At 55.3% G+C, this 24286-nt stretch overlaps 1 protein-coding gene across 3 annotated transcripts; it reads right to left on the bottom strand.

The window, feature by feature from the left end:
* Window positions 1–6366: 6366 nt before the first annotated feature.
* Window positions 6367–23212, bottom strand: Tbkbp1 (TBK1 binding protein 1). 3 transcript variants are annotated; one of them, XM_076870274.1, is made up of 10 exons: window positions 23142–23212; window positions 21055–21308; window positions 20639–20761; window positions 20276–20380; window positions 18769–18949; window positions 18027–18202; window positions 17850–17911; window positions 9772–9890; window positions 8831–9549; window positions 6367–7829 (listed from the first exon to the last, which is right to left on the bottom strand). In XM_076870274.1, the coding sequence occupies exons 2-10, from the start codon at window positions 21277–21279 to the stop codon at window positions 7701–7703; spliced, it is 1839 nt and encodes a 612-aa protein (XP_076726389.1). In that variant the 5' UTR covers window positions 21280–21308; window positions 23142–23212; the 3' UTR covers window positions 6367–7700. The 3 variants fall into 3 exon arrangements, with proteins under 3 accessions (XP_076726389.1, XP_076726390.1, XP_076726391.1); XM_076870275.2 differs by lacking the exon at window positions 23142–23212 and adding an exon at window positions 21699–22558; XM_076870276.1 differs by lacking the exon at window positions 20276–20380.
* Window positions 23213–24286: the final 1074 nt, after the last annotated feature.

The following is a 24286-nucleotide window of genomic DNA, read 5'->3' as shown; positions in this document are numbered from 1 at the left end:
CCTCATTTACCAGGGGAGCGTGCCTCTGCAAGTGGGTGTCCTGAGAGGCAGGTGGGTGGGAAGGGTAAAATATGTGTGTGATTGGGTCTCTCCAGGGTGCACCCCAGGGGCAGTATGACCAGGTGAGTCTGGAGAACAGTGTGGTAATAGCACATCTGCCTGACGGTGGGAAGGAGACCCACCTGTGCCCAGTGTGGGGAAACAGGACAGTGCTGAGGCCACACACACACACACACACACACACACACACACACACAAATCTCTGAGCTCAGAGGACTCAAGGAGTGCTGAGTCCTCATGCCAAGTCCCTCCTTGGTCCCTCCTCTGTCGCTAGGAACAGCCTCCACCAGTCCAGGAGGCAGTGGGATTCAAGGCAGCCAAGGGCTCTCTGATCCCTATGTGACTTGTGTGACCACCCTGGACCTACCATAAAGGCCAGCACAGTGGACACTGTCCTCTCCTTGCCCCTCACTCAGTGGGTGAGCCATCTCCCTCACTCCATCTCCTGACCTGACCCTCCCGCCCCCTCCAGTATGCTCCTGCCACGTGGGGAGAGGAAGACCAGCTCCTACAACACCCACAAGGCCAAGGGTTCTCTGAAGGGGGAGGGGTGTGCTCATTCAATGGGCCTGAGTGAGATGCCTGGGCAGGGTGACAAGCAAGGGTCCCTGCCCCTGGCTGGCCCACTCAGCTTCTCTGCCCCAGGAGATTTGTATTCTCATCCCCATTTTTCCCTTGAGGGCTCTGAGTTAGGTCTAATCTCAGTCTCCCTGCCAAAAAGTCCTGCAGGCCTCTCACTTTAGGCATGGAAGGAGCACGTGTCTGCTTCACCAGAGCTGCTTCCTTCCCTCCCTGCCCATCAGGCTACAGGAGCAAAAGCACAAAACCAGGACAGAGAGAGGGTCTGAGATGAGAGAGGGGTTTCCTGACCTGTGGCCTCCTAACTCCAACCCCTCACCTCCTGGTCTGGCTTGGGGATATCAACATTCTGATGCCTGAACCCACCTTCATCCCTCCTGCCTGGAGCCTTCAGAGCAGAAAGGGGACTGCTGTGGAATATCCATTCATCCTTGGAAATGCGGCCCCTTGTCTTCACAGGAAGAAGTTGTTCTTTTTTTTTTTTTGAAACTGGGGATTGAACCCAAGGGTGCTTAACCACTGAGCCACATCCCAAGCCTCCACCACTTTTAAATAACTTTATTTTGTTTATTTATTTTTATGTGGTGCTGAGGATTGAACCCAGTGCCTCACATGTGCGAGGCAAGCACTCTGTCACTGAACCACAGCCACAGCCATTTTTAAATATTTTATTTAGAGACAGAATTCCTTAACACAGAGAGATTGAATTCCTTAAGGCCTCTATAAGTTGCTGAGGCTAGCTTTGAACTCACAATCCTCCTGCCTCAGCTTCCCAGACAGTGGGATTATAGGCATGCACCATTGTGTCCAGCAGTTCTTCCTAAATTCTAACCTAAGTTTCTCTCTACTTGCAGCTGTGCTCATGAGCTGGGAGTCCGACCTTCTTCCGACCCCAGTCAATCTTCAGGTAAAACTGGATTCTCAAGCAGAGACACAGCCAAGCTCCAAAAACGAAAACAAAAGTCTCTGCTTATCCCAGCATGCTCTCTATCTATGCGTCCTGTCCTCCCGCTGCACCCGGCCACCACAGAAACCCACAGGGCATTGGAGCCTTCATCCCAAAATGAGTCAGGGCCTCCAGAGGGCTGAGCAGGGCTGCAAGAATTTCCCCTTTGTGCCAAGCAAGGGCTTCACTTGATAGCAAACCCCATCCAGCCTCCTTAGCTGACCTTTGGAGGCAAGCTCAGTGGCCCTGGAAGGGCCTCACCCTGGACCCATTCAGGCCCTGAGTTTAATGCCTAAGTATGGAGCTGGGGAGCGGACATGCTCCACACGTGCTCTGTGCCTGCACCACAGTACCCCTCCACATTTTTATTCCAAGACTTCTCCCTTGGTCTGAAGCTGCCGGGACCCCCAAGAGGGTGCTAAGAGTCCAGCTCCAAATCTCCTGGTTCATTCTTTCTACTCTCATGCTCAAGGGAAGAAGACTTTCTCAGGGGGGGAGGGAGGTGCTGGAAGGTTCCAGGACCACTGAAGATGGCTGAGACAGTGAAGGCAGGGGGTGGCCTGGCTGACCCGTGTAGAAGCTGGTGTCCTCCCTGCACCCTGGCCCTGCACTGCATATATTCTCTCCCCCAAAATAGCATCTCTTGAGGGAGAGTGGGGGAAGTTCTCAGCTCATCGTTCACTCCTTCCCACAGTGCGTTCACAACTCTCCCCGCTGTCTCTCGCGACCTGGTTTCCCTGCCAGGTTCTGCCTCCACCCTCACCCCTCACCCTCCCAGGTCCCAGGACCCCTCTGCCAAAGAGAGCGCTTCCTCACCACAGCCACCCTCCTGCCGTCTCTTGTCCCCCAGCTGTGGCTGTCATACTATTCCTTTCCCTCTTTGGGGCAGAAGTCAACTCCGTGCACATAAATTGAGCATCAGATATGGTCATGAGGGTCTATGTAGTAGTCGCAGGGGCATAAATGTTAAGTGGGGCTAGGGGTGCATCTCTATGGTAGAGCGCTTACCTAGCACGTAGGAGGCCCTGGGTTCCATCCCTGGCACCACAATAAGTAAATAACAAGAAAGGCCATCTAACTAACAATCCTGACCCTTTTCTCAAAGGTCTCATGAGGGGGAGGCTCTGCATCTGGAGAGCTCTTCCAAGTGCAGGAGGACTAAAGGCCTCTAACAGGCCTCTCGGCCCCCACTACACATCCCCAGGGATAGGGTCTCACACTAGACTTTTGATTTACCTCATGCCATTTCTAGAGATTTCTAGAATCTAACCACAAGTTGTCCTGCTATTATCTGGACTATTTCCCACAGAGAATGGTCCCTTAATGCTTCTCCCAGACTGGCCAGGGAGGTTTGGCCCCTGGCCTTGGGAAATGGCCAATCTGATGGGGAAGGCAGGATACAGACTATAGGACATTGGCAGAGATGAGTCCCCAGCTGGGCAGCACTGGTCATCACAGTTGCAAGTGGGCCCTAGGAGAGAGCCCTCAGATCGGGGCAGGGTTAAGCGGGCTTAGGAAAAAGGGCAGCGCTGGGGTGTTTGGGGCCAAGGGCAGTGAGAAGCTGGGACGAGGTGTCTGCCTAATGTGAGGGTGGATGAGCAACAGTGGGTGCACTTCCCCTGCCCAAGCCAGCTGTGGGGTGACCTCCTGCCCCTGGTACCGTGGGAGTGTTGGAGGCAGGGAAAGAGTGCCTCAAAGTCAACCCCCCCCCAAGGGAACCACCTCCCCCCTTGTTATTTCTGGCTCCATTTTCTTGGTCAAGAAGGGTGTCAGTGGTAATGCAAATTAGGAGGTGTTGGAGGTGCTGGCCGACACCCATCCTGTCCCCCGGCCCCTCCCCCTCCCTCATGCCCACACTCACACAGCCAACTGGAACATCTGTGCCATGCGCCTGGGGACCCTGCCCTCTGCTCAAGTGGCATGGAGGATTGCTGAAGCTGTAGGTGGGGGCTGAGTTATAACCCAGTCCCTTCCTGCCCTCAGCCCTGCCAGGTCTCCCTGGGCCATGAACATAGAGTCACATGGCATCTGCATAGATGCCAGTGCCACAGACCAGCAGGGACTTCATACCCGAGCCTTCTCTCCCAGGCTGCTGATAGGCAGGGTACAGGCTCCAATCTGCTGGATGCATGGCTCACAGCCTCTGCAGATGGGGGTCAGATCTCAAGAGGCACTTAGGCAACCAGGGGGAGCTTCCCGGGGTGCTGAGAATTTCTCTCACGGTAGAGAAAGTGGAGGAAGGGCAGGAAGAGAGGCAGGGTGCTAGAGGGTTTCACACTTCTCCCCCCACTATCTGGCCTCTGCCCTAGATGCCTTTTCCCATTTCTCCCAGCAATGACCCCTCTTGCACTTGATAGTTCGTCCTTGGGTCTGACCTCAATTCTTCCAAATTTGTGGTTGCCAAATCTGCTCAGTTCGTGTCCTTGCTGAGGGAGATATAAGACTAGGGAAGCTAGTCCTGCTCCCCCTACCTTATGAAGATGTCACTAAGTAACGCCCACCCCCTCTTTTCTTCATCAGTCCTAATCAGCTAGGTAAGGTGCTTCTCATTAACAGGGCTCACCCACACACCCCTCCCTTTGTTGGCGATCTGCTTCTCCTCCACATAGACAGTGGTATGCATGCACACACCACCAGCTTCTGACAGGTGCTGCCCTCCTTGGCTGTTTACCTGACCCAACTTGCATGGGGCCACGGGGATCGGGGCAGGGGTCCTGGGGCCTGGTAGCTCTGCTGAGAAACCCTGGGGGGGAGAAAGGTGAGGATGTTGAAAGCTGGCTTTAAATTTGGCATGTGGACTCACGCGGGAGGATGGCTTGGTCTCTGTGAAGTCATCTCCCCTAGCCCTGTCACATCTGGCTTGGGGTCTATGCTGGGGGGAGTGAGTGGGTTTCCCAGGTGTGCCTTTTCCAGACTTGACAGAGGTCTTTCCTCCACCTGGTTAAAGGAAAAATTGCCCCCCCCGTCCAGAAGCCCAGAGATGATCAACCCTTTGCCCCTGTGTTTTCTCAATCCCTCGTGCCCTCTTCCCAGCCTGAGAGCAATGAGTAGCAAGAGCAGCAAGTGTCCTGTCTGATGGCAGTCCTGTGCGAGAGAAGAGGGAGAAAGGTGAGTGTCTCCCCTGCTCCAGCCCCTCCCCAGCTCTTCCTCCCCCGAAGTCCTCTCCTTTTGGGGGCATTAGATGTGAGCTGCAGCTAGAGGACCTGACTGGGGAAATGCTGGCTCTTTCTCCCTTCCCCTCCTTCCGCCCCAGCCCCCAGCAGCTTTCTGCCCTGCACCTGAGCCCTTTCCCAGGTCTCTAGAAATTAAGGAGACAAGCTGACAGAATCTGTACCCTATGTCCCCACGCTCCCCTCACCCTCATGACAGAGCAATTGTCCAGGCTGTGGGATACCTAGGTTCCCTCCCACCTCAGGCACACTCAAGCACTGTGCTGAGGTTACCTGGGTCACCTCTTGCTTATGTTCTAGCTCATTCCCTGGCCATTCTCAAGAACCAGGATCTCCCTTTGCCTGTATGTCCCTAGACCACCTCTTATCCTTTCATACCACTCTAGCATTTCCAGAGATCTGTCGGGTCCCAGATCCAGAAACCTGGGTGCTGCCTTCCTCCATGACAGGTGGCTGAGATGTGGGGACTGTGGAGGGCACTGAGCACCCATGCAACAAAAGCTCTGGAGCCTTCTTTCCTAGGGCTATGAGCAAGTCGCACAGGGTCAGCTGGCCCCACCTTTCCTAGCACTGAGGCCTTGGCTCCAGACAATAGTTGTTTATTACAACAGAGAGGTTGGGGAGGCCACTCAGGACCTTGGGGACCTTGGCATGGAATGGAGAGGGATATCTGCCTGAGTCTAGAGAAAAGTCTCAGGCTGTCAATGAGCAGCCAATGCCCCCTGCCTGCCAGTGTGTGTGTGTGTGTGTGTGTGTGTGTGTGTGTTTTACCTGTGCACATGTTGCTGGGGATGGGACCCGGGGCTGGTGCATGCCGGCAAGTACCGTACCGCTGAGCTACATTCCCAGCCCTCTCCTCCTCAAGCCTTCCCTCAGTCCCTTTTTGAGTGAACCTTTGGCCAAAAAGGAAATGAAAGGCAGTCAAGGCTGAGAATAAGTACTTTAGGCCCTTTTTTGCAGAGGGCATAACCCCAGTTGGGGCAGAAGTCATGAGTTCATGACCCAGTTCTGACCTCCCAGGTGTGGGACTTCTGAGGCAGCAGGGAGAGCAGGGAGGCTGGAGTCTGGCCCCTCCCGTCTTTAACCTGTGAGGACGTGGAACACTAATGCTCTTCTGTGAGGCCCCATGTTGGCTCCTGGAATGCAGTATTCATTTGATGAAGAAACAGTCAGATTATTATTTCTGTGGTGCTGGGATGGCATTCAGGGCCTCCTGCCAGCGAGGCAAGTGCTCTACCACTTCCTTACATCCCAGGTGCCCTCGGGGCTTTAGAGCCTCTCTACTGGCCAGATCCTCTGGGAGGAAAACTTCATGAGCCCCTTGCCTGAGGCTGGCTGGAGGCTTATCTATGTTCTAAATGAACTCCTCAAGCCACTGGTGACCACCTGCATGTCAGCGGCTCCAGAATCGCTCTCAATGTGAGGGTCCCATGTCCTGTCCCCTACTTGCCAGTGCCCACCCTCTCATGGCTGTGGTTCCCTGAGACAGTTTCCAAGACCGCCTGTTATTAGGCACTGTGGCCCTGTCTCAGCATAGAGGAGGCACAACCCCAGGGCAGATGTAACAGGTTAAGTTTTATTTGAACTTTCAACTTGTTCAGAGAGCACAGGGCCCCCCTCCACACTCCAGGCCCCCTTCCCCATGTCCCCTCTCTGGGGAACACTCAGGGTACAATGACATGTGTCTCTGGAGTCCTTGGCCCCTTCCCGGCCCAGCACACCCCTTCACTCCCCTGCACTAAGGAGGGGAGGAGTGTGAGGGGGTGGGGGACCTGGAAGATTTGGATCAGAACGGTACATGCGCTGACAATAGCATCCGCTGCCACCTGCCCAGGGCTGAGGCCTGGGGAGGCCTGCAGTGGAGGGGTGGATTCATTGTGGGCAGCAGGCTCCCTCTGCAAGAGGCTCCCCACCTCAGCTCTGGGGCCCCTGGCCTCCTGCTTACCCATCCTTCTGAGGGTATGACTCTGAGGTAGATTTCACAGAGGGAATGTGGGTCGGTGGGGTGTGGGAAGGGGGTTAGCTCTTTGAAGTTGATCTCCACAGCACCCTGGGCCCATTCGCGGGTTCTGGCCTGGGAAGCAGGCACTGATGACACCCACCAAACAGAGGCTGAGTCACACCTGGGCCCCAGGGCATCTATGGTGTCAGGGGCTCCAGTGAGGGAAAAGGTGAAGAGGAGCATCTGCCGTTACGATCTGGGCCTGAGTGTCAGGGCTCCAGAAGGAGGGCATGGGCCTGGGAGCTGGCAAACGGTCCCTTAGCCTGAAGGTGATGACACAAGACCCTCAGTCTCAGGGTACCCTCTTTGGGCTGGCTTCTTCCAGCACTTCAGGGGCCTCCCTTTCCTCTCCCACCCTCCCTGTTCCCCAGGGTAGGCAGAGGGGGAAGACAGGGCTGGCCTGCTGGGAATGACAAGAAACAAGATGCCTCTTTCCCCCAACAGGAGCCTCAAGATGGTCATGGGATGGAGGAACTGGCATCAGTGTCAGAGCAGGCTCTGGGACCCTACAGGGGCGTAGTACAGTGCCTAGGAAAGATGGGTGTGGGGGAGGAGCTCAGGCAGCTCCTGGAGTTATCCAACACCTTCCCCCTCGCCTAGGCCCAGCTACTAGACACCTTCTTGGATCCAACCCTGTTTAAGAACAGAAAGGCAGAAAAGGCTGGAAGGTACACCCCTGCCCATCCCAGCCCAGGTCCCATCTCCCCAGCAGAAACTGGGAAGATGGAGGGAGCCTCTGCTGACCTCCTGGGAAGAGCCAGAGCTGAGTGGTGCCTGGACCAGGGAAGACGGCACACACATTAACTCGGTAGCTAGTGGAGGTATCTGGGGATCGCAAGGGGCAGGCCCCACCCCCCGCCCCACGAGATTCATGCAGCATTCAAAGTGAGTGTTCAGGAGTGACAGGAGAGGACAGAGAAACAGCCAGTTGGGAGGAGGCGCCCTAGATCTTGCTGTTCTCCAGGTGGGAGTCAATGTGTTTGATGAGGGCATCATCCGGGTATCCGACAGGGAAACCCAGCTGGCAGAGGGGGCAACTGCGGATGTCGGAGCCCACTGTCTCCATCAGCAGCTGTGGGGAGAAAAGGGAGTCACTTGTGGACCCCAGTCCCCACCCATGGTCCCCAAATCCCAGTCTGCCCTTTCCCAGGATCTAAGGCAGGGAGGTCTACAGCATTCTGCAGGGGTCTGGGCACCTTTTCCCCAGCAACACCCCCAACCAGCTCAGCATCTCCTCCCCTATCCCAGGACATAGGTTCCCCAGGAGGTGTGTATAGGATAGTCATTGCTCAGCTTGCCAGGGCATCTGTAGTAATGAGGAACGTCAACACCCAGACAGGTGCCTGGGGTGACTAAGACACAGCTTCTGGATAACTCAAAGCAATGGATAATCCCAAACAATGTTCAACCCCAAAATAATTTTCTGACTGGCTTTGGAATATATTTTGGTTCTTCTAGGTGGCAAAGGTAACTCTGACATTCAGGAAACTCATTATTTCAATAAAATGATGAATCCCTGAGGTGCAGCTAACTGTCTTCTAGGGCAGACAGAAAACAGCAGGGGCTCTGAGGCCTGAGGGAGGGAAGTCCTGTCCCTGTGATGGCCCCTGACCCACAGCCTTCATATCCCCCTCCACAGGTACCAAAATAAGAGAGGTTGCTTGAGTCAGGCACAATGCAAGCTACCTTAGGCTCAATGCCTCCCAAACTCTCTAAGGTAATTAGATATTAACTGCCCATTTGGCAGATGAGGAAATTGAGGATCAGAGGAGAAAAATTATACAGTTCCCACAGCTATTAAATAGTGAAATTGAAATCAAAGCCAGGATTGAGGGCCATACCCTTCACAGCGGCAATAGACAAGTCTCAATGGTGCAGGCCCCAATTTCCCCAAACAAAAAGCTATGCAGAGGGAGGTAAAGGGACTTAAGTCTGGGGTCCAGGGAACAGGCCTCTGCTTATCAGGTGTGAATATTTCGCGTGTTAACACCTGAAGGGCAGGGTCCCCAGGACAGGACGGGACTCTCGGCCCTGCATCTCAAGGTGCGGGCCGCAGGTGTGTGCCCCACTCACGTTGATGGATGGCCAGGACTGCGCGTGCTCTGCGTGGGCATAGGCTGCGGCGGCCGGCGACTCCGGGATGGGGAAGCCGGCACAAAAGGAGGCGCAGCGGATGGTGCCTGCCTCAGGGCTAGGCGGGCTGGCGGGCATGGCCCACTCCTCCTCCTCTGAGGGCTGCTTCTCAAAGCGTAATCGGATGCCCTCGAAGGCGCGCCGCGGGCTCAGCGGTCTGCCGGGGCCGTAGAGCTCGCCGCCATAGGCGCGGGGCTTGGGGAGCGTGGCCGCCTCGGCTTGCAGCCAGGCCGGGGAGGCGCCCGCGTAGGCCGCCCCCTCCGCCAACTCGGAGTAGCTGCGACGACCCTGGAAGCCAGCCTTCACGTGGTGGCTGGACGGCTTGGCGTAGGCGCGCTCGGCCAGCGTCCTCTCCCCCGGCGGCGGCGGCGGGGGCGGCCGGGGCTGTGGGGCCGGGCAGCTGGGCGGCACTGGCGAGCGGCGCTGCGGGCTGGGCGACTGGCACGGCGGCGGCACCGGCGAGCGGCGCTGCGGGACAGGAGATGGGCAGGAGGGTGAAGCCGGCGAGAGGCGCTGCTGGGGCGAGGGGCACGGGGGCACTGGAGAGCGGCGCTGCGGGACAGGGGACTGACACGGTGGCACCGCTCGGGCAGGCGGGGAGGGCGAGGGGCACTGGGGAGCCGGGGAATGGCGCTGCGACAGCGGCGAGTGCCTCTGGCCTGGAAAAGAAAGTAGGGCGGGTTGAGGAACGAAGGTACGCAGGAAAGCCGTCAGAACTGGGTAGCTAGAGGCTTGCGGGGTCCAAAGCCCACCCACTCTCCTCCAGGCAAGGAAGTCCAAGGTGGTACACAGGACTAAGGTTGGTTGCCATAGCCACCACCCCCATCCCCACTTGCCTGCCCGGTTCCGGTAACCTGCCCTGTCATCCTGCCCCATCTCACCGCCACTCCGGGACTGCTCCTGCAATAAGGTTCTCAGGATCCTCCCCTGCAGGGAACTCAACTCACGAAGCCGGCCCAGCTCCTCCGTCAGCTCGGTGTAGGCAAGCGCCAAATTCACCCTGAGGTCAGAGGGCAGGGAGTGGGACAGAGGAATGGGGACAGGGCTCTACAGTTCCAACTACGAAGGAAAAACTGGTTCTGTCACTGCACTGGGTCCCCACTCCAGGACCCTCCTATCCCAACTGCAGGAATTCTCTCTGCCTTTAAGGTTCACCTCAAATGCCATTTCTACCAGGGAGCCTCCATCTACTTCCAGAGACCCATTCCCCAGGCAGAGGCAGTGGTTCCCAGCCTAGGGGCTGGGATGGGGAGCAGAGAGATTGCCAGGGGTCCCCTATTCCCTATGTGCTCCAAGCATTGTCTGTGGCTAGATCATAGCTCACGCAGGTATGTGTGAATGTTTTCCTAATCTCTGCAAAAGCTGTGATGACAAATAAAACACAGATTCATCAAACAGCTGCCCTGAATTTATAGTAGCTTTTGTCACTGAGTTTTTTCATAGCACATACTAAAAGTATAACATGAGCCATGTGCTGGGGGGAGGGGTCTATAAAAAGCATCCTCACCTTTGAAAAGGCTGGGAACTACTGCTGTACAGCCTATCATGAGCCCATTTCTAAGAGAAGACAGAACCTCCTGGTTGGCATAGGTGCCAACTGATAAATATGACTCCAAGTTGGCCCCATTCTAGATCCACACTCTTGCCTGGACCTCAAAGCTGCCTTTGGCTCTTTTCTGCCTTGCACCTCCCAGGACCTCCTCCTACTGCACTGCACGCCTGCAGGGGGCACCCAAATTGAGCACCTCTCAAAGGCTACCTCATTCTAGAATGTTACTGGGAGTTCCTCAAGGGCAAGGATTATATCATTGTATTTATATTATCAGCACCTTGCCCAGGGCCTGGTACCTAGGAAATATTCACTAAGTTGATAATGAACTGAGCCTCTCTGTCCATTTCTTTTCCTTCTTCCCTCTCTTCCTGCTCAGACCTCCAGAGGAGAAACAGAGCTGTAACAGATTCTGGGTTTATTAAGGGACATCTCACCATGTCCTTTCCTTTGCTTTCTATGTCACTCTAACCCAGAACCATGAAAGATTTTCACTCCAGTACCGCTCCTCCACCTCGTCCACTTGGCCTGCTCACCCACAGGGAGCCCCCTGACCTCACAGGAGGCTCTGCCATGGCCTTGGGTCCTGCCTTCCTTTCGGTTCTGGACTTGGACAGAGATTGGGATCTCCCTAAAAGCAGCAATTTGGGTTTATTTGACTCTCCCCACCTCCCCAACTCCAGAACAGACTTCTAGAACTTTGGAAGTCTGAGCTGGAGGGCAGTAGTAGATATCACTCCGTGTGACTCTCCTCCTCAGTAAGGAAGGACCTCTTGCTCCAGGACAGAGATCAGGGAGCAGCCAAAGTTCTCCAGCCCCAAAGGCTATCCCCATCCCATGGCTATGGGGATGGGATGGGGTGAGGGCAGAAGTGAGGCCAGTCTTAGGAGTGCAAGGAAAGATGTCCATGTGTTCCTGTGCTTGTGTCAAATTCCAAAGGGAATGAGGGCAAATTGTGAGTTTAGGGCTTCAGAAGGCAGGAAAAGCCCAAGTGGAGAGGGCAAATAGTGAATGCACTCCTCCAATGACCTGCTGGCTGGCACTCTACTAATTCTGGGACAGGGCTAGAGGGTGGGTGGGGGGAAACAGCCCCTTAACAACAAAACCATCTTCAACCAATTTGGGCCAAAGCTGGAGTCCTGCACACAGGCAGGGAGTCTGAGGGACGAGTCCACTTCTTAGGGAAGATGATTTCTCCCCACCCATCTTCAGAGGGATAAGAAGTCCTAGGAACCCTCACTCAAATCCTGTGGCCTGTGATCCCACCACATCTGGGCCCCCTAAATGTGTCCTGTGTTCCCCCACCTCATCTCACAGGTCTGTGGGAAGAAATGGCATCTCTCCCATGACTGTAGGTCCATGTATGCCCCACATCAAACTGGGGACTCCCCAAAGGAAGTCTCCTTTCAGACCAAGGGAATCTGAAAGCAGGATATATGTGTCTCTTGTCAGACTGGGGCTACAGAAGGGCAGGACTATGCTATCTGTTCCGGGGAGGTGGGACACGTTGGGCAAGGCACTGATAGTGTCATTCTCTATCCAGGCTGCCACAGTTGCTCTCCCCATCCACCTTCCCTGCTGTATCTCAGGTGACAGATACAGGTCGTTGACTTCACACCCCACCTTGGAGATCTCACCTGCCACACTCAGTTCCCAGGCCCCGTCTCTCAGGAGCAACCCCAGTTTCCACCGCCTGGGTCCTGGTACCCTCCTCTCCCGAGCAAAAAAAAAAAAAAAACAGGAAATCCAAAGCAGCAGCCCCTAACTCAGAACGCTCAGCCCCTCTCTCCAAGTGGACACTAGGGGCCTAGGGCAGACTGGTTCTCTCCTCCAAGAGGTCCAAGCCACCCTCACAAAGATCCTGAGACCCTGGGCAGGGTGAGGGTCCTGACCTCCTCCTGATGCCTCATGGCCCTGGGGGACCTCCCTTTTCACTGGGCATCTCTCCCTCCTCAAGATGCACATGCCCAGGCTGCTGAATACGCTAACGACCTGCATGACTCACTGAAAACACTGCCAATTCAGTGGAAAAAATCTCAACTTCACAACACAACCCAAGAGCTGCACACGTGCAACTAAATGCACATCCATTTCCTGGCCCACACCTGAACACTTTTTCCATCACCATGCCTTTGGGAAGAGTGGGTCAGGTGAAGGGCAGCAGATGGCTGCAATACGGTGCTTCTCGATTGCTTAAATTAGGAAAAGTTCTGAGTCTGTCAGAACCTGAGAGGGACCCAAGGAGAAAAAAGAAAACAGATGATTTGTACAGGTGCTGATCACGGGCCAGGCACTGTGCTATGAAAATCATTTGTCTTCACAACAACCCTACAACGTTGCTACTGTTATCACCTCCATTTTTCAGATGAGAAAAGTGTGACACACTTGACCAACCAAAGTCCTTAAATTTTCAAAGTGATGGAGCTATTGGGATGGAAGTTCTGGCCTCCTGGACTCCAAAGTCCAGATTACTGACCACTATACATACACCTCCCAAAGAATCAGCAAAGATGAGAGCGAAAAAGCAAGAAGGCAACAGAGGGGCAAGAAGAGGCTGGGGAACTTGGAAGTGACCTGGGAGCCCTGAGAACTGCCTGGGAAGGGGAGAAGAAGGTGCTAGACATGCATAGAAGTGGAAGATGAGAGTGGTTAAGAGCTGGCTCAAGGTTACATAGCAGCGGTGGCACACAGCAGGGATTCAAACACTTGCTCTTGGCACCTCAGCCCACTAGGCTGGCACCTGCAGAGGAGCCAGAGTGCAAATGGCAGAGCTGGCACCCTCGGCTGCAAATCATTCCACTCTTCATTGACCTATCCTTTCATTCATTCTTTTCACAAGTAACTCGGGTATCTCACAATAAGCACCGCTGTTACTGATAAAGCAACTAAGATCAGGAAGATTAGAGATCTAAGCATCCTCTTTTAGGCCTCTTTCTGCCTCAAACCAGCTGTTGAGACCCTTGGGCTCTCCATGCTGGCTGCTACACTGGAGCTGGTGAGGAGGTAAAGATGCAGCAGGGTCAGAATTCAAGCTAGTATTGGATGACGCGATTAGACCCAAAGAGAGGCTTGAGGTTCTAAAGGAAGCTGGGTTGGGGTCAGACTAAGCAGAGGGTTATGAGCTCACTGATGGTTCACTGTGGGTAGATATGAAGTCAGGGCTAGGATAGGGTAAGAGTCAGGGATGGGTTCAGCATTAGGGTTAGGACTGGGGTCAGAACTACAGCTTGTCCCATGATCAGAATCATCATCTGATTCAGAATTGAAAAAACAGCAAGCCAGAATTCCCAGCCCTTCCATCCCTGCCCAGAGCTGCCCACCACTGCCCCAGCCACCTCACCCTGTAGGGGGAATTCAGGGGCCAAACTTTCCACCACCCACAGGCACACCCAGCATCAGTCTTCCCGCCCGACCGCCCGACCCTCTGGGAGGGGACCACAAGCACCGGGCCAAGCGGACTTGAGGTTGCGGGCTGGGGGAGGAGGAAGTCGCTCTGCAACAAGCCAGTGCGCCACCACTTCCTTTCCGGGCGCCTTGAGTCCTTTACTCTCCTCGACCAGCTATGACTTGTGGTCCCCAGAGTACTTCATGGCAACCCCTGCCAGGTTTCCAGCACAGCTAGATATCTAATGTGCCTAGAAGCTTCCCCAAGTGAAGAGGAACAGAGCAGCTCACTGCAGGGCAGGAACCAGGGTCCCCAATGGCCCAGGACTGTCCCGTTCACGCTAGTTACCCCAGCATAATTATTAATAGCGCCCCCTTTCACTTTCAAAAGTGATCCTATTTGGTCAACAAATCACATGGTGCCCCCCCCCCCAACATAAAGGCCTCCTACAGAATAATCTGACAAGGAAAACCACGAGGTCCCACTGTCCCCACCTGCTCAGACCTGCTTGGCATCTGCACTGCAGTTCCTGAACTTCTCTGCAACTCGTGTTGTTTATGAGAATGAAACGAGATCTTGAATGCCCAGCCTCACCTAGCACCTCACCTAGCATCCTGCTCAGACAAAGAATGAGGAGTCCTTGTGGACAGGCAGGGAAAGGGACAAACCTGTTTTGAGACTTTTTTTTTTTTTTTTTTTGAGACACTAGCTGAAAACTTGGTTTAAGGAGGAGGAGAGGACGTGCAGTTTCCCATCAGGGAGACAGCAAGCAAGAACTGCTCTGGCAGGCCTGGTTGGCAAGCTGGGGGTTGAAGCCCACCAGTCCCTCAGACCGGCTTCAGAGCCCTTCCCAGCTCTCAGGGAGCCTGGAGGCTGCAAGTGCTCAAGGGTTAATTCCTCAAGGGTTAACACCACCGCACCACAGGGGTACCCAGGCTGATGGAGATTTGAAAGAAAGGAAGTAGGGAGGGTGAGAAGCATGAAAGGGGAGGCCCTGGGCCCGCTGGTTCTGGGGCATGAGGCTAAGCTCAGGGTACATAGGGGTCTCCAACTTCCGTCCTGACCCACCCCACACTGCCCTTGACCTCCGTGCAGAGTTTCCATCCTCTCTCTTGAGTTCACACTTCTCCCCCACCACTAACCGCAGCCCACGCAGAGGCTTGTGGGCGGAGAGAGGGGGGTAGGAGGGGTGGACGGAAAAGGGCCCAGGCTACAACACTGAGCCCCCCACGTTGGGAAAAAGAAAGACCTATAGTTTATAGTTTCCCCTCACCACCCATACTGAGTCCCATTTTCTAACTGGGGTCCCTCCCTAATAAGCCCCCTCCCTCACTGGGCCCTCACACCCCTCAGAGGGCCCCTGGAGTCTCATCCCCCTCAGGCAATCCCATGACTCCCCCTCCCCCTCAGCATTAATAACACCCTCAAAAAGTCCCACTCAGGAACTAGAGGGGAGTGGGCCATGGGTTCTGCACCTGCCACCTTGGCTGGGACTCTCCTGGGGTCTTTAGCTCTCTGAGCATCCTAAGAAGCTGGTGGGCTCTGCTTCCACCTTCTCCCTTATCATTGCTGCTGGCCTGTGAGAGACTCTTGGCATCTGGGACAATTTGTCCTGCTGGCCTCTGGCCACCAAGAACCAAGGGGACGAAAGGAAATCTTGCCCCAAGGTCAGACCTGGAAGGTGGCAGCCTGTTCAGGTCTGGGCACCTGTTTACAGGGGGACACTGAGGGCCACAGTTTGTGGACCAGGAGCTAGGAAGGAAGGGACCAGGAACCTTAAGGCTGAGCTGTATCCCAGGCCTGCTCCCCAGCATGGACAGCACCAGGAAGGGGATTCACAGAGGATAAGTACAAGGGAACTGTTTATTTAATGGTTTGCGGTACTGGAGATTTAACCCAGGGGCGCTCTACTACTGAGCTACGCCCTTTTTTATTTTTATTTTGAGACAAGGCCTTGCTAAATTTCCAAGTCTGGCTTTGAACTTGCAATCCTCTAGGCTCCCTGAGTTGCTGGGATTCCAGGTGTGTGCCACCCTGCCAGGCTAAGAGAGGTGTTTAATGGTGAGGAGTCCCAGAGTCAACCTAGCCGCCCTAGTGTTCAAGCCGATACAGAGGCACCTTTCAGGATTCAAGAGAATCCCAAAAGAATAAGATAGACTCAGGAACCATGTCTCCCCCCCCTCAGCTTTTACACCCTAACTCAGGTAATCCAGCCCCAGCATAACACTCCTGGAAAATCCTACCTGTAAATTCTCATTAGTCTACAGGGTCAGGGGAAGCAGAAGGAAGAGGGGGTTGTTGGGAAAGGCAGCCCACAGCAGGTGACCAAGGCTTTCTCAGGTGGGAGGGCAGGAGGTAGCCCTCGGGAAGTGCCAATTACCAAAAGGAGCTGAGTTTATAAGAAACTAAAACTACTGGGGGAGTGAGGACTTCCTCTGAGAATCAGCCTCTGCCAAGTTGGGGCTGTCCAGAGAAACCCGGCCTGAAAGGCAGGCATGCTGGGCAGGCAGAGCCAGGCTGCTGTGGACGCAGCAATCAAGGAGGGCTATGGCTCCGTGAGAACCACAGGAGGAGAGGATGGCACAGCCTCCAAAGCAAATTATGGGATGAGTTCTCTCCACTCAGCACATACCCTAGGGACCCCCACCCCTTCTCTGCCCTTTCCCACCCATCTACCTCACCACCCTTTCACTCTCATTAGTGACTGGCTCCAAGCCAGGAGAGAAACTTGGGGTCCAGAGAGGGGAAGCCAAAGCCACTCTGCAGCCCAGAAAGGCCTGGGACTCAATGCCTGAATGGTCACACTTGGCTCTGCCAAAAAGCCTCAGAGTTCCAGAGCCTTCATTGCTGGTCTTATTAGAAAGGGATCAGACTCAATGACGTGTAAGGGGGCCTGCCATATGACTTCTGGGGTAAGCTGGGCTTCTAGAATATTTGGGTATGTGTATGTCCAGGTCTGGACACATGGGCAAGATGGGCCCAGAGCCCTAGCCACAGCTAGGGCAGACCCTCCACAGGGGCCCTCATACTCCCTCAGTAGCCTAACTGAGGGGTACCACCCAGCAGTCCCACACACTGGGTTCTCACCCTCTCAGATATCACAGCTCCACCCAGGCCCTCACCCCAGGGTGGAAACGGAGATGAGGGGTATCCCCAACTGTCCAGAAGCTGTGAGGAAGACCAGGAGGATGGCTGCTGGGAGGGATGACCCCTGGAGACCTGGAGCTGTGTATGCTGTGTGACAGAGGGTTAGTTCCTGCCCCTTTCTGGGCCTCAGTCTTTTCCTTCAATGCACGTAAGGAGTATGTGCCACTGGCCTCATCTCAGAGGACTTGAGCGGAAGGAGGTTTGAGCTCTATTTCTCAGAAAGTAGGAGAGGAGGAGTTCGGCTGCAGATGTGAAAAGCATCAGGCGCCACCACTGCTGGGTGGCCTTGTGTCCCGCTCTTAGGTCCTCACCAACAGAGCTCCCACACTACTTCCTGCTGCCCTTCTGTCCTGACAGGATTCCAAGGTACCTTCTAGTTCCCCTGACTACTGCTGTGTGATCCCAAGGAAGACCCCACCTCTAAGCCAAGGGTTGCTCCCTTCCAAGACAAGTAGAAAGGGCACAGCAAATCTAGCACGAGGCCATCTCCTTCCTCCTCAATAGGGAGGGAAGAGTACTCGGGCATTGTTCCTGCTATAGAAAAATGGGGCCCCAAAGAGGCCCCTAAACTCACCAGAGCACAAAGAACATAGCAACAAAGTCATTGAGTAAACATCTCTCAGCCCCTGATACCTCAAGAAGAAATGGACTTGGTCCCAGAAGAAGGCAAAAGGAACATCCTAGAACCTGAATACTCCAGAACCCACCTCCTTCCAGGTATGGACACAGAAGACAAGTAACTGAGACACCATACCCCTGAGGCCTGGGCTAGAAAGAAAGGTCATTCAAATAATGCAGAGGGATGGAAAGCAAACCTAAGGGTTACCTGGGATATACCTCCCCAGGTTAAGAGGGCAAGGGTTACAGATGTGACTTACTGATCGTCCCCAACTCTCTTCACCCACGCCATGTCCCGCTCTGACTGGTTGGAGGCCAGATCCTAAGGGGGAAGATCAAGAGGTCAGAGCCTAGCCTTACCCTTTCCTGGACCCCTTCTCGGCCATTCTGTCTGCACTCCTGGACGTCTAAGGTTGCTCTGTGCCCTCTGCCTTTACCTGGGCCCGGGTCTCTTGTAGCTGCTTCAACTCCCCCTGCAGCCGCTCGCATTCCGCCTGGAGCTGCTCCTCCCGGAGCTGAGCCCCCCGAGCTTCTCCCTGGGCAGCCTCCAAGGCCTCTTCCAGCTGCCGACGCTCCAGCTCACTCACACTCGGTGTGGAGCCAGGCCAGCATGCTGTCAGGGGACAGGACAATGTCAGGTTGGACTTAGCTGTCTCGACTGATATCCAGATCCACACAAAATGAAACAGGTGGGGACTACCGAGAAAAGCCAGGACAGATACCCAAGGATGAGACAGACTACTACAAAGGGAGTGAGGAGGGAGGGGCTGACTGCTGTTTCTAACCTGGCTGGAGGCCAGGGGGGGAATGAGATGACCTCTGGAAGACATCCCAGACCAGATTGAGCAGCTAGGATATTCTCCCTGGGCCTCTCCTAACCACAACCTCAGACAGGCAAAGAATGCTGGGTGGGGGCACCCTCTGCTGGCGAACCCAAGAATTGCAACTGGTAGCCAGGCACCTATCAAAAATGGCCAAGTGGGAATGTCAGTGGGAGAAATTAGGGAAATGGTGTTTGCAGCAAAAAAACAGTTGGAAAGGGAAGATGGGATGATTGTGGGAGAAAATTAAGGTATTATAACAGGGTTTTAGGTAAGCTACTGGTGTCCAGTGGTGTCCAAATGTGGGTTTGGCTTGGGGACTTGGGGATTGGGAAGTCAGGGATCACTGAGATCTCACCGTGACCCAAGGCAGATCCCCCTCTCAATGCCAGGTAGTGCAGGTCCAGATCAGCACAGGGTGGGGCAGAGGCAGGCGGAGGGCTCAGGCTAGGGAAGGCTGCATCCCGGAGGCCTTGTTGCTGCCGCAGCTGCTGTTCCAAACCACAGATCTGCCGCAGGTGGGTTTCTACCAGGGCCCGCTGCAGACAGAGGAAGAGGGTTGAGGGTCTGCACAGGCTTGACAGGGACTCCCCACACCCACGACAACGCCATGTCTGTATAATCATCATTCCCCAAACTAGAGCAGAGGCCACCAGATCACACATCCCATACTCTTGCTCTAAGTGGCCATGGGTGTGAGGCCTCTTCTTCCAGCAACTGCAATGCAGATGTTTCTGGCTACTGCCCCTGGCAAGGTCAGAGCGAATATCTCTGTCATTGACACACAAGAATTCTCATAAGAACATTAAGCCTCCTGGACAAGGTGGTGCACGCCTGTAATCCCAGCAACTTAGGAGGCTGCGGCAAGAGGATCACAAATTTGAGGCCAGCCTCAGCAACTTAGCGAGATCCTGTCTCAAAATTTTAAAAAATAAAAAGGGCTGGAGATATAGTTCCTTGATAAAGTACCCCTGGGTTCAATCCCCAGTAATAATACCCACAAAACTTGAAAAAACAAAAACAAACAACACTCAGCCTTGTGTCCAGTCACTGCCACCCTGTAAGGTGTAGGCTTGTTTGTATGTGCAGCTTAACTACTTCTGGGTTTCATCTACCTCATGTGTAAAACAAATAGCAGTACCATGCCTACCTCTTATGATAGTTTTAAAAGCTAAAATAAGTAAATATGTGTTCAGATGTAGGCACAGGGCCTGGCACACAATAAGCCATATGAGCTTTTATGCTTACTAAAGCAAAATTGTTCTTTTCTTTTTTTTTTTTTTTTTCAGCACTAGGGATAGAACCTAGGGTCTCACACAAGCTAAGTAAGTACTCTACCACTAAAATACATTCCCAGCACCAAAACAAAACATTTTTACACAAACACCCAGTTACCCTCATTTGCCCCATTTTTCAGAGAGATGGAAGTTAAATGACTTTACTGCGGTCATAGCTAAGAACTGGCAGAGACCAAGTTTCTTGATTCTGACACCTGCTCACGTGCACAGTCACATGTTGACTGATTCATACACACATCAAGACCCGTCCCAGCTGTCAGACACTTCTGGTCTCCTTTGTGATCACTCATATCACCTCCCAGGCGCAGTGCTACAGGCACAAGGTAGACCCAGCATGAGAGTCAAACATTCACACACAGTGTCCCATAGGGTCACTGCATGACCAAATACAGTCACTCATAAGCTGGATGACACACAGAACCTCACTTGCAAAACCAAGTGGGCACTCAGATACAAGAGGAGTATGAAATGGGGTCACACAATCACAGGGTCAGAATGCTCACAGCAGAACCACACACCCACAACACCTGGCAACACCCTCCAGCACCCCTGCTCCCTGTGCCTCACCATCTCCCCCAACTCTGTCTCCAAGTCGCTCTTCTCCACACAGAGTTTCTCGTAAGCCTGAATCATCTCCCCGAGCTGTTCTTCCTGCTCCTTATTCTTCTGCAACTGGAAAGGCCCAGAGGGCATATCAGAGTCATGCCTATCCTCAAATGAGCTCCCCACACTTCCCACCCCATGCCTACTACCCCGACTCCCAGCACTCTATGAAGGGGCAGGAGGAGCTGTAGCTAGTTTAAGTAGAACTGTAGACATCTCTGATCAAAGAAACAGAAGGCCAGAGGCTGGAGTGGGGTGACAGCATGGCAGTAGGTACCAGCAATAGGAAGCTCAGGGAGCTGGGCTAGATGGGGATCAAGGACTCACCTCATGCTGGAACTGGTTGAGCCGTTGCTGCAGACTGACCTTCTCTACCTCCAGCAGGGAGCCATCCTTGATTTCATACAGAGAGAAGCCGTGTTCCTCTCCAAAGTCAGTGATCAGCGGGTACTGCAGGAAGGCAGGTTCTCAGGAGGGCTGAGCTTGGCTTCCTGCCCATGCCTGGGTCTCTTCATGCCCCCAACCCCACAATCTGCCTCAGAGTGTCCAATTTCCCCTCCAGTTCTCCGGTAGGATCCACCACTCCAGAGCAGATCCTTCATGATTGCTGCTGGGTCACATCCCTCAGAGAAGACGGCCCCTCAACCTCTCTTCTGGATACCTGGAATCTCTACTGGACACCCAGTTCCTGCTACCATCCCCCCACAACCCATACTACTACCTTCCTGTCTTGAGATGCTGACCTTGACCTCATAGACTTTGAGGCGGCGTCGGAGGGTGGCATTCTCCCTCTCCAGGCCCCCTAGCCGCTCCTTGATGTCCCCGTAGGCTGTGATGAGGGCAAAGTGGGAGGCAGAGCACATGTCCCCACCCAACGAGGGGTCTCCAGGACCATCCAGCCACACCTCGCTGGGCCCTAGGGCCTCCTGGGTCAGGATACTGATGTCCTCCTCAAACATGGACTCCATGGTAAGGGCCACAGCCCACACTGGGCCTCCTGGGAGAATAGGAACAATGTGGAGAGGAACACCTGGCACTTGTCCTCAGATCACTCATGCTGGCCAGAAGCATCCTGTGGATAGCTGAAAAGCAGCCTGGAAGATTTCTGCCCAGAGTTAAGTGGGGGACTGCCACAGCCCTTTCCCAGATGGCTAAGCCCCATCCTCTCTGCTGCCACTGTCTTGGTGGGGAGGGTGGGGGGAAGAGGGCAGGAATCACATGAAGACTTGCGAGTGGGGGAGCAGTGACAGTTGACAAATAGGGACAAGAAAGCCAGGCCAGCAGGAGGATCCTTGCAGAACCCAGGGAGACCTGTAGATGAGAGGGCCTTCCCAGCATGACACATCCTCAGACCCTTTTCCACCCCAGACCTCACTTCCCCAAGTACCTCACCAAGCAGCTCATCCCAGGCCTGTGGCACCCCAGCTCCTCCCTAAGGAAGGCCCAGTCAGCCTCTGGCTAGCCCCCGCCCAACTTCCCCGCTTCCTCCCGCAGGATCCCAGAGTTCAGGAAAAGGAAGTGCCTCCCCCTCTTGCAACCGTCCAGGCGCTCATGGCCCCTGACCTGGGACCTGCAGGAAGTCCTTGGCCGAGCGTCAACGGCAGCAAACTGGACAAGGGGACTCAAGTGATGAGGGACGTCAATAAAGTCCCCAGCCAGTCCCAGAGTGCCGGCACATAGGGAAATAGGGCGCCCTGGGAGGGGACAGGAATGACTCAGGGCTCCCGAAAGGAGTAGGCAGCGAGGGGGTGCGTGTGTACTTCTCCGGGCCCTGTTTATGAATGTGTGGTGGCTGGCATGTGGGGGGAGTGTGTGTCTGTGAATGAGTGTAGGTGTGTCACCGTCAATGAGTGCTTTTGCGGGGCGAAGAGTGGGGGTACGGAGTTAGGAAGCGGCCGGGAAGCTGTGTGTGTGCGCGCGCGTGTGAGCACGCGTGCGTGAGCGTGTGGGAAGGGTGGGCACGTTCGGGCCGTGTGTCACGTGAGGCACTAAGGGAATGTCCGAGGTGTGTGCGCGCGTTGGAGCGTGTGTGCGCCTGGGAAAGGGGGCTCGGCGGTGAGGCGCGAATTCAGACAGTGGGGTCTCCGACCTCCCCGAGCTGCGCTGCAGAAGCTTAGAGTGCAAGGGCTCAGGCCCAGGCCCCAACAACCCCCCCGTAACCTCACCTAAGTACCAGGGAAACGCGTGTGACTGGGTCTGAGTAAGAAGTGTGTGCGCGTGTTTGTAGGGCTGGCCCCACCTTTAACCCTCTCCTGCCCACGCCATCCCCTCCCCCTACTCTGCTCTCCGGCGCTCACCACACCCCCTAGACCCCGGCCCGCCACCTCTGGCCCACCTCCACTTGCGGGCTCTGTCGCCCGGGCCACCCCACCAATGCTGCCTTCCTCTGCATTCTTCTCCCGACACCCCAGCGGCCCGGCGGCGATGTAAGGCGGCTGGGGAGGGGGTGCCTCTGGCGGCCCGGGCCCCTCCTGCGGCCCCTTTAAGAGCCGCCCTTTAAACCCCTTCAGCTCGGCTGACAGAAATTGTCGCCCCTCCCCTCTCGGGCGTTGAGACCGCGCGGCCCCCTCCCCCACTGCTGGGCGAGCCCCGGGCCCCCGGCTGCCCTCCCGGGGCCGGGCAAGGGGCTCCGGAGGCGGTGCGGCCTGAGGAGCGCCGGCGGACGGGGCCGGGAGAATGCGAGCTGAGGACGCCGAGCTCTTCCCCTCCCCGCCACCCTGTGCAAACTGCCTGCCAACCTCCCGCCCCCTCCCCGGCCTTCCCGCGACCCCCAGGGCCCCGCGCGGGCGCCGATCCCTTTCCCCCGCCCTCGCCCCGGCCGGGGACTCACAGCTGCCGCCGGTTCCTGCTTGTAATCGCAGCGTACCCCCTCTGCCTGCTCCCTCCCCAGACGGGCACCGGTGCCCCCACCCCCCTGGCACCGCGCTCTGCTCCTCGCCCTGTCGCCGCCGCCGGGTCTCTCCCCACCCCCCACCCCTCCCCCTAACCCCCTCCCTCCCTCCCGCCCGCCCCGCTCCTCCTCCGCCGCCGCCGCCGTCTCCTCCGCCTCCTCCTCCCCGGCTGCTCCAGGTTTCTCCAGCTGGGAAGGCGCCCCGGACCCCGCCGCTGCCACCACCACGTGGCGAGGGGCGGCGGCCCCCGCGGTGCGGCCCGGCCCGGCCTGGCAGCGCGCCCGGCGCCCACCCGCTCCCTGCAAAGCGGCCGGCCGCGCGGCGCCCCCCTTCCCGACGCTTCGCAGCGCAGTGTGGCGTGGTGGCGTGTTTTGGGGGCGTCTGCGGACAGTGCAGGGGTGCTGCTGGTGTTTTGCCCGTTTGGTTTGGGGCTGTGTATTTTGAGAGAAAGTGAGGTTGTTTATTTGCATGGTTTTGATCTTTGTTCATTTGAGAAGAAAATTGTTAGACCTGTCTACTCCTGTGCTCTGGGAGGAGGGGGCACTGAACACAGGGTGCAGTCGGAGAGATTAGTTAAATCTGTAACTTCGAAAGTAAGAGTGCACTAAGATCAAATGTTCATTTAGGAAGATGGACATCTCCCCCCCATCACACAGAAGTGTCCACAGGCCAGAGAAATGAAGAAACATCATATTTTACCCTTTCCACAAAGATTATTTGAGCATCTGCCAAACCGCTGGGCAGGAGACACAAGTTTGTTACCCCGCCCCCACTTTCCCACTGTGTGACCTTGGGTAAGTTATTTAACCTCTGAGTTAGATTGGATATCATATTCTACCCTTCACCCTTATTGGGGAAGAACAGGGATCAGGACTAAAGGTACATGTGAATGACTGGAAGGTGTTAATGAGTCATTTTAATTCCCTGGTAGATTAAAAAATGTACAGAGTTAGGATCAACCTAGCCGCAGGTGGGGAATGACCAGGGGAAATTGGAAGACTGTGACTAAAAAGTATCCTCAAGAGATGTGGAAGGAAACCCTGCAAGGAGGCATAGCCCAGGGAGGGGGCTCTTAGTGGGGTCA

Source organism: Callospermophilus lateralis, chromosome 11 (genome assembly GCF_048772815.1).
Source record: "Callospermophilus lateralis isolate mCalLat2 chromosome 11, mCalLat2.hap1, whole genome shotgun sequence".
NCBI classification, from domain to species: domain Eukaryota; kingdom Metazoa; phylum Chordata; class Mammalia; order Rodentia; family Sciuridae; genus Callospermophilus; species Callospermophilus lateralis.
This window is presented reverse-complemented; position numbering and strand designations above follow the sequence as displayed.

Bases quoted from the DNA above. Each gene is read 5' to 3' on its own strand.
- Tbkbp1 (XM_076870274.1), bottom strand. From the start codon at position 21,279: ATGGAGTCCATGTTTGAGGAGGACATCAGTATCCTGACCCAGGAGGCC. The intron at 9,891-17,849 runs GTAAGTCACATC...CTCTGACCTCAG, and splicing joins AAGAGAGTTGGGGACGATCA to GGTGAATTTGGCGCTTGCCT. The intron at 9,550-9,771 runs GTGAGATGGGGC...TTTCTTTTCCAG, and splicing joins GGAGCAGTCCCGGAGTGGCG to GCCAGAGGCACTCGCCGCTG.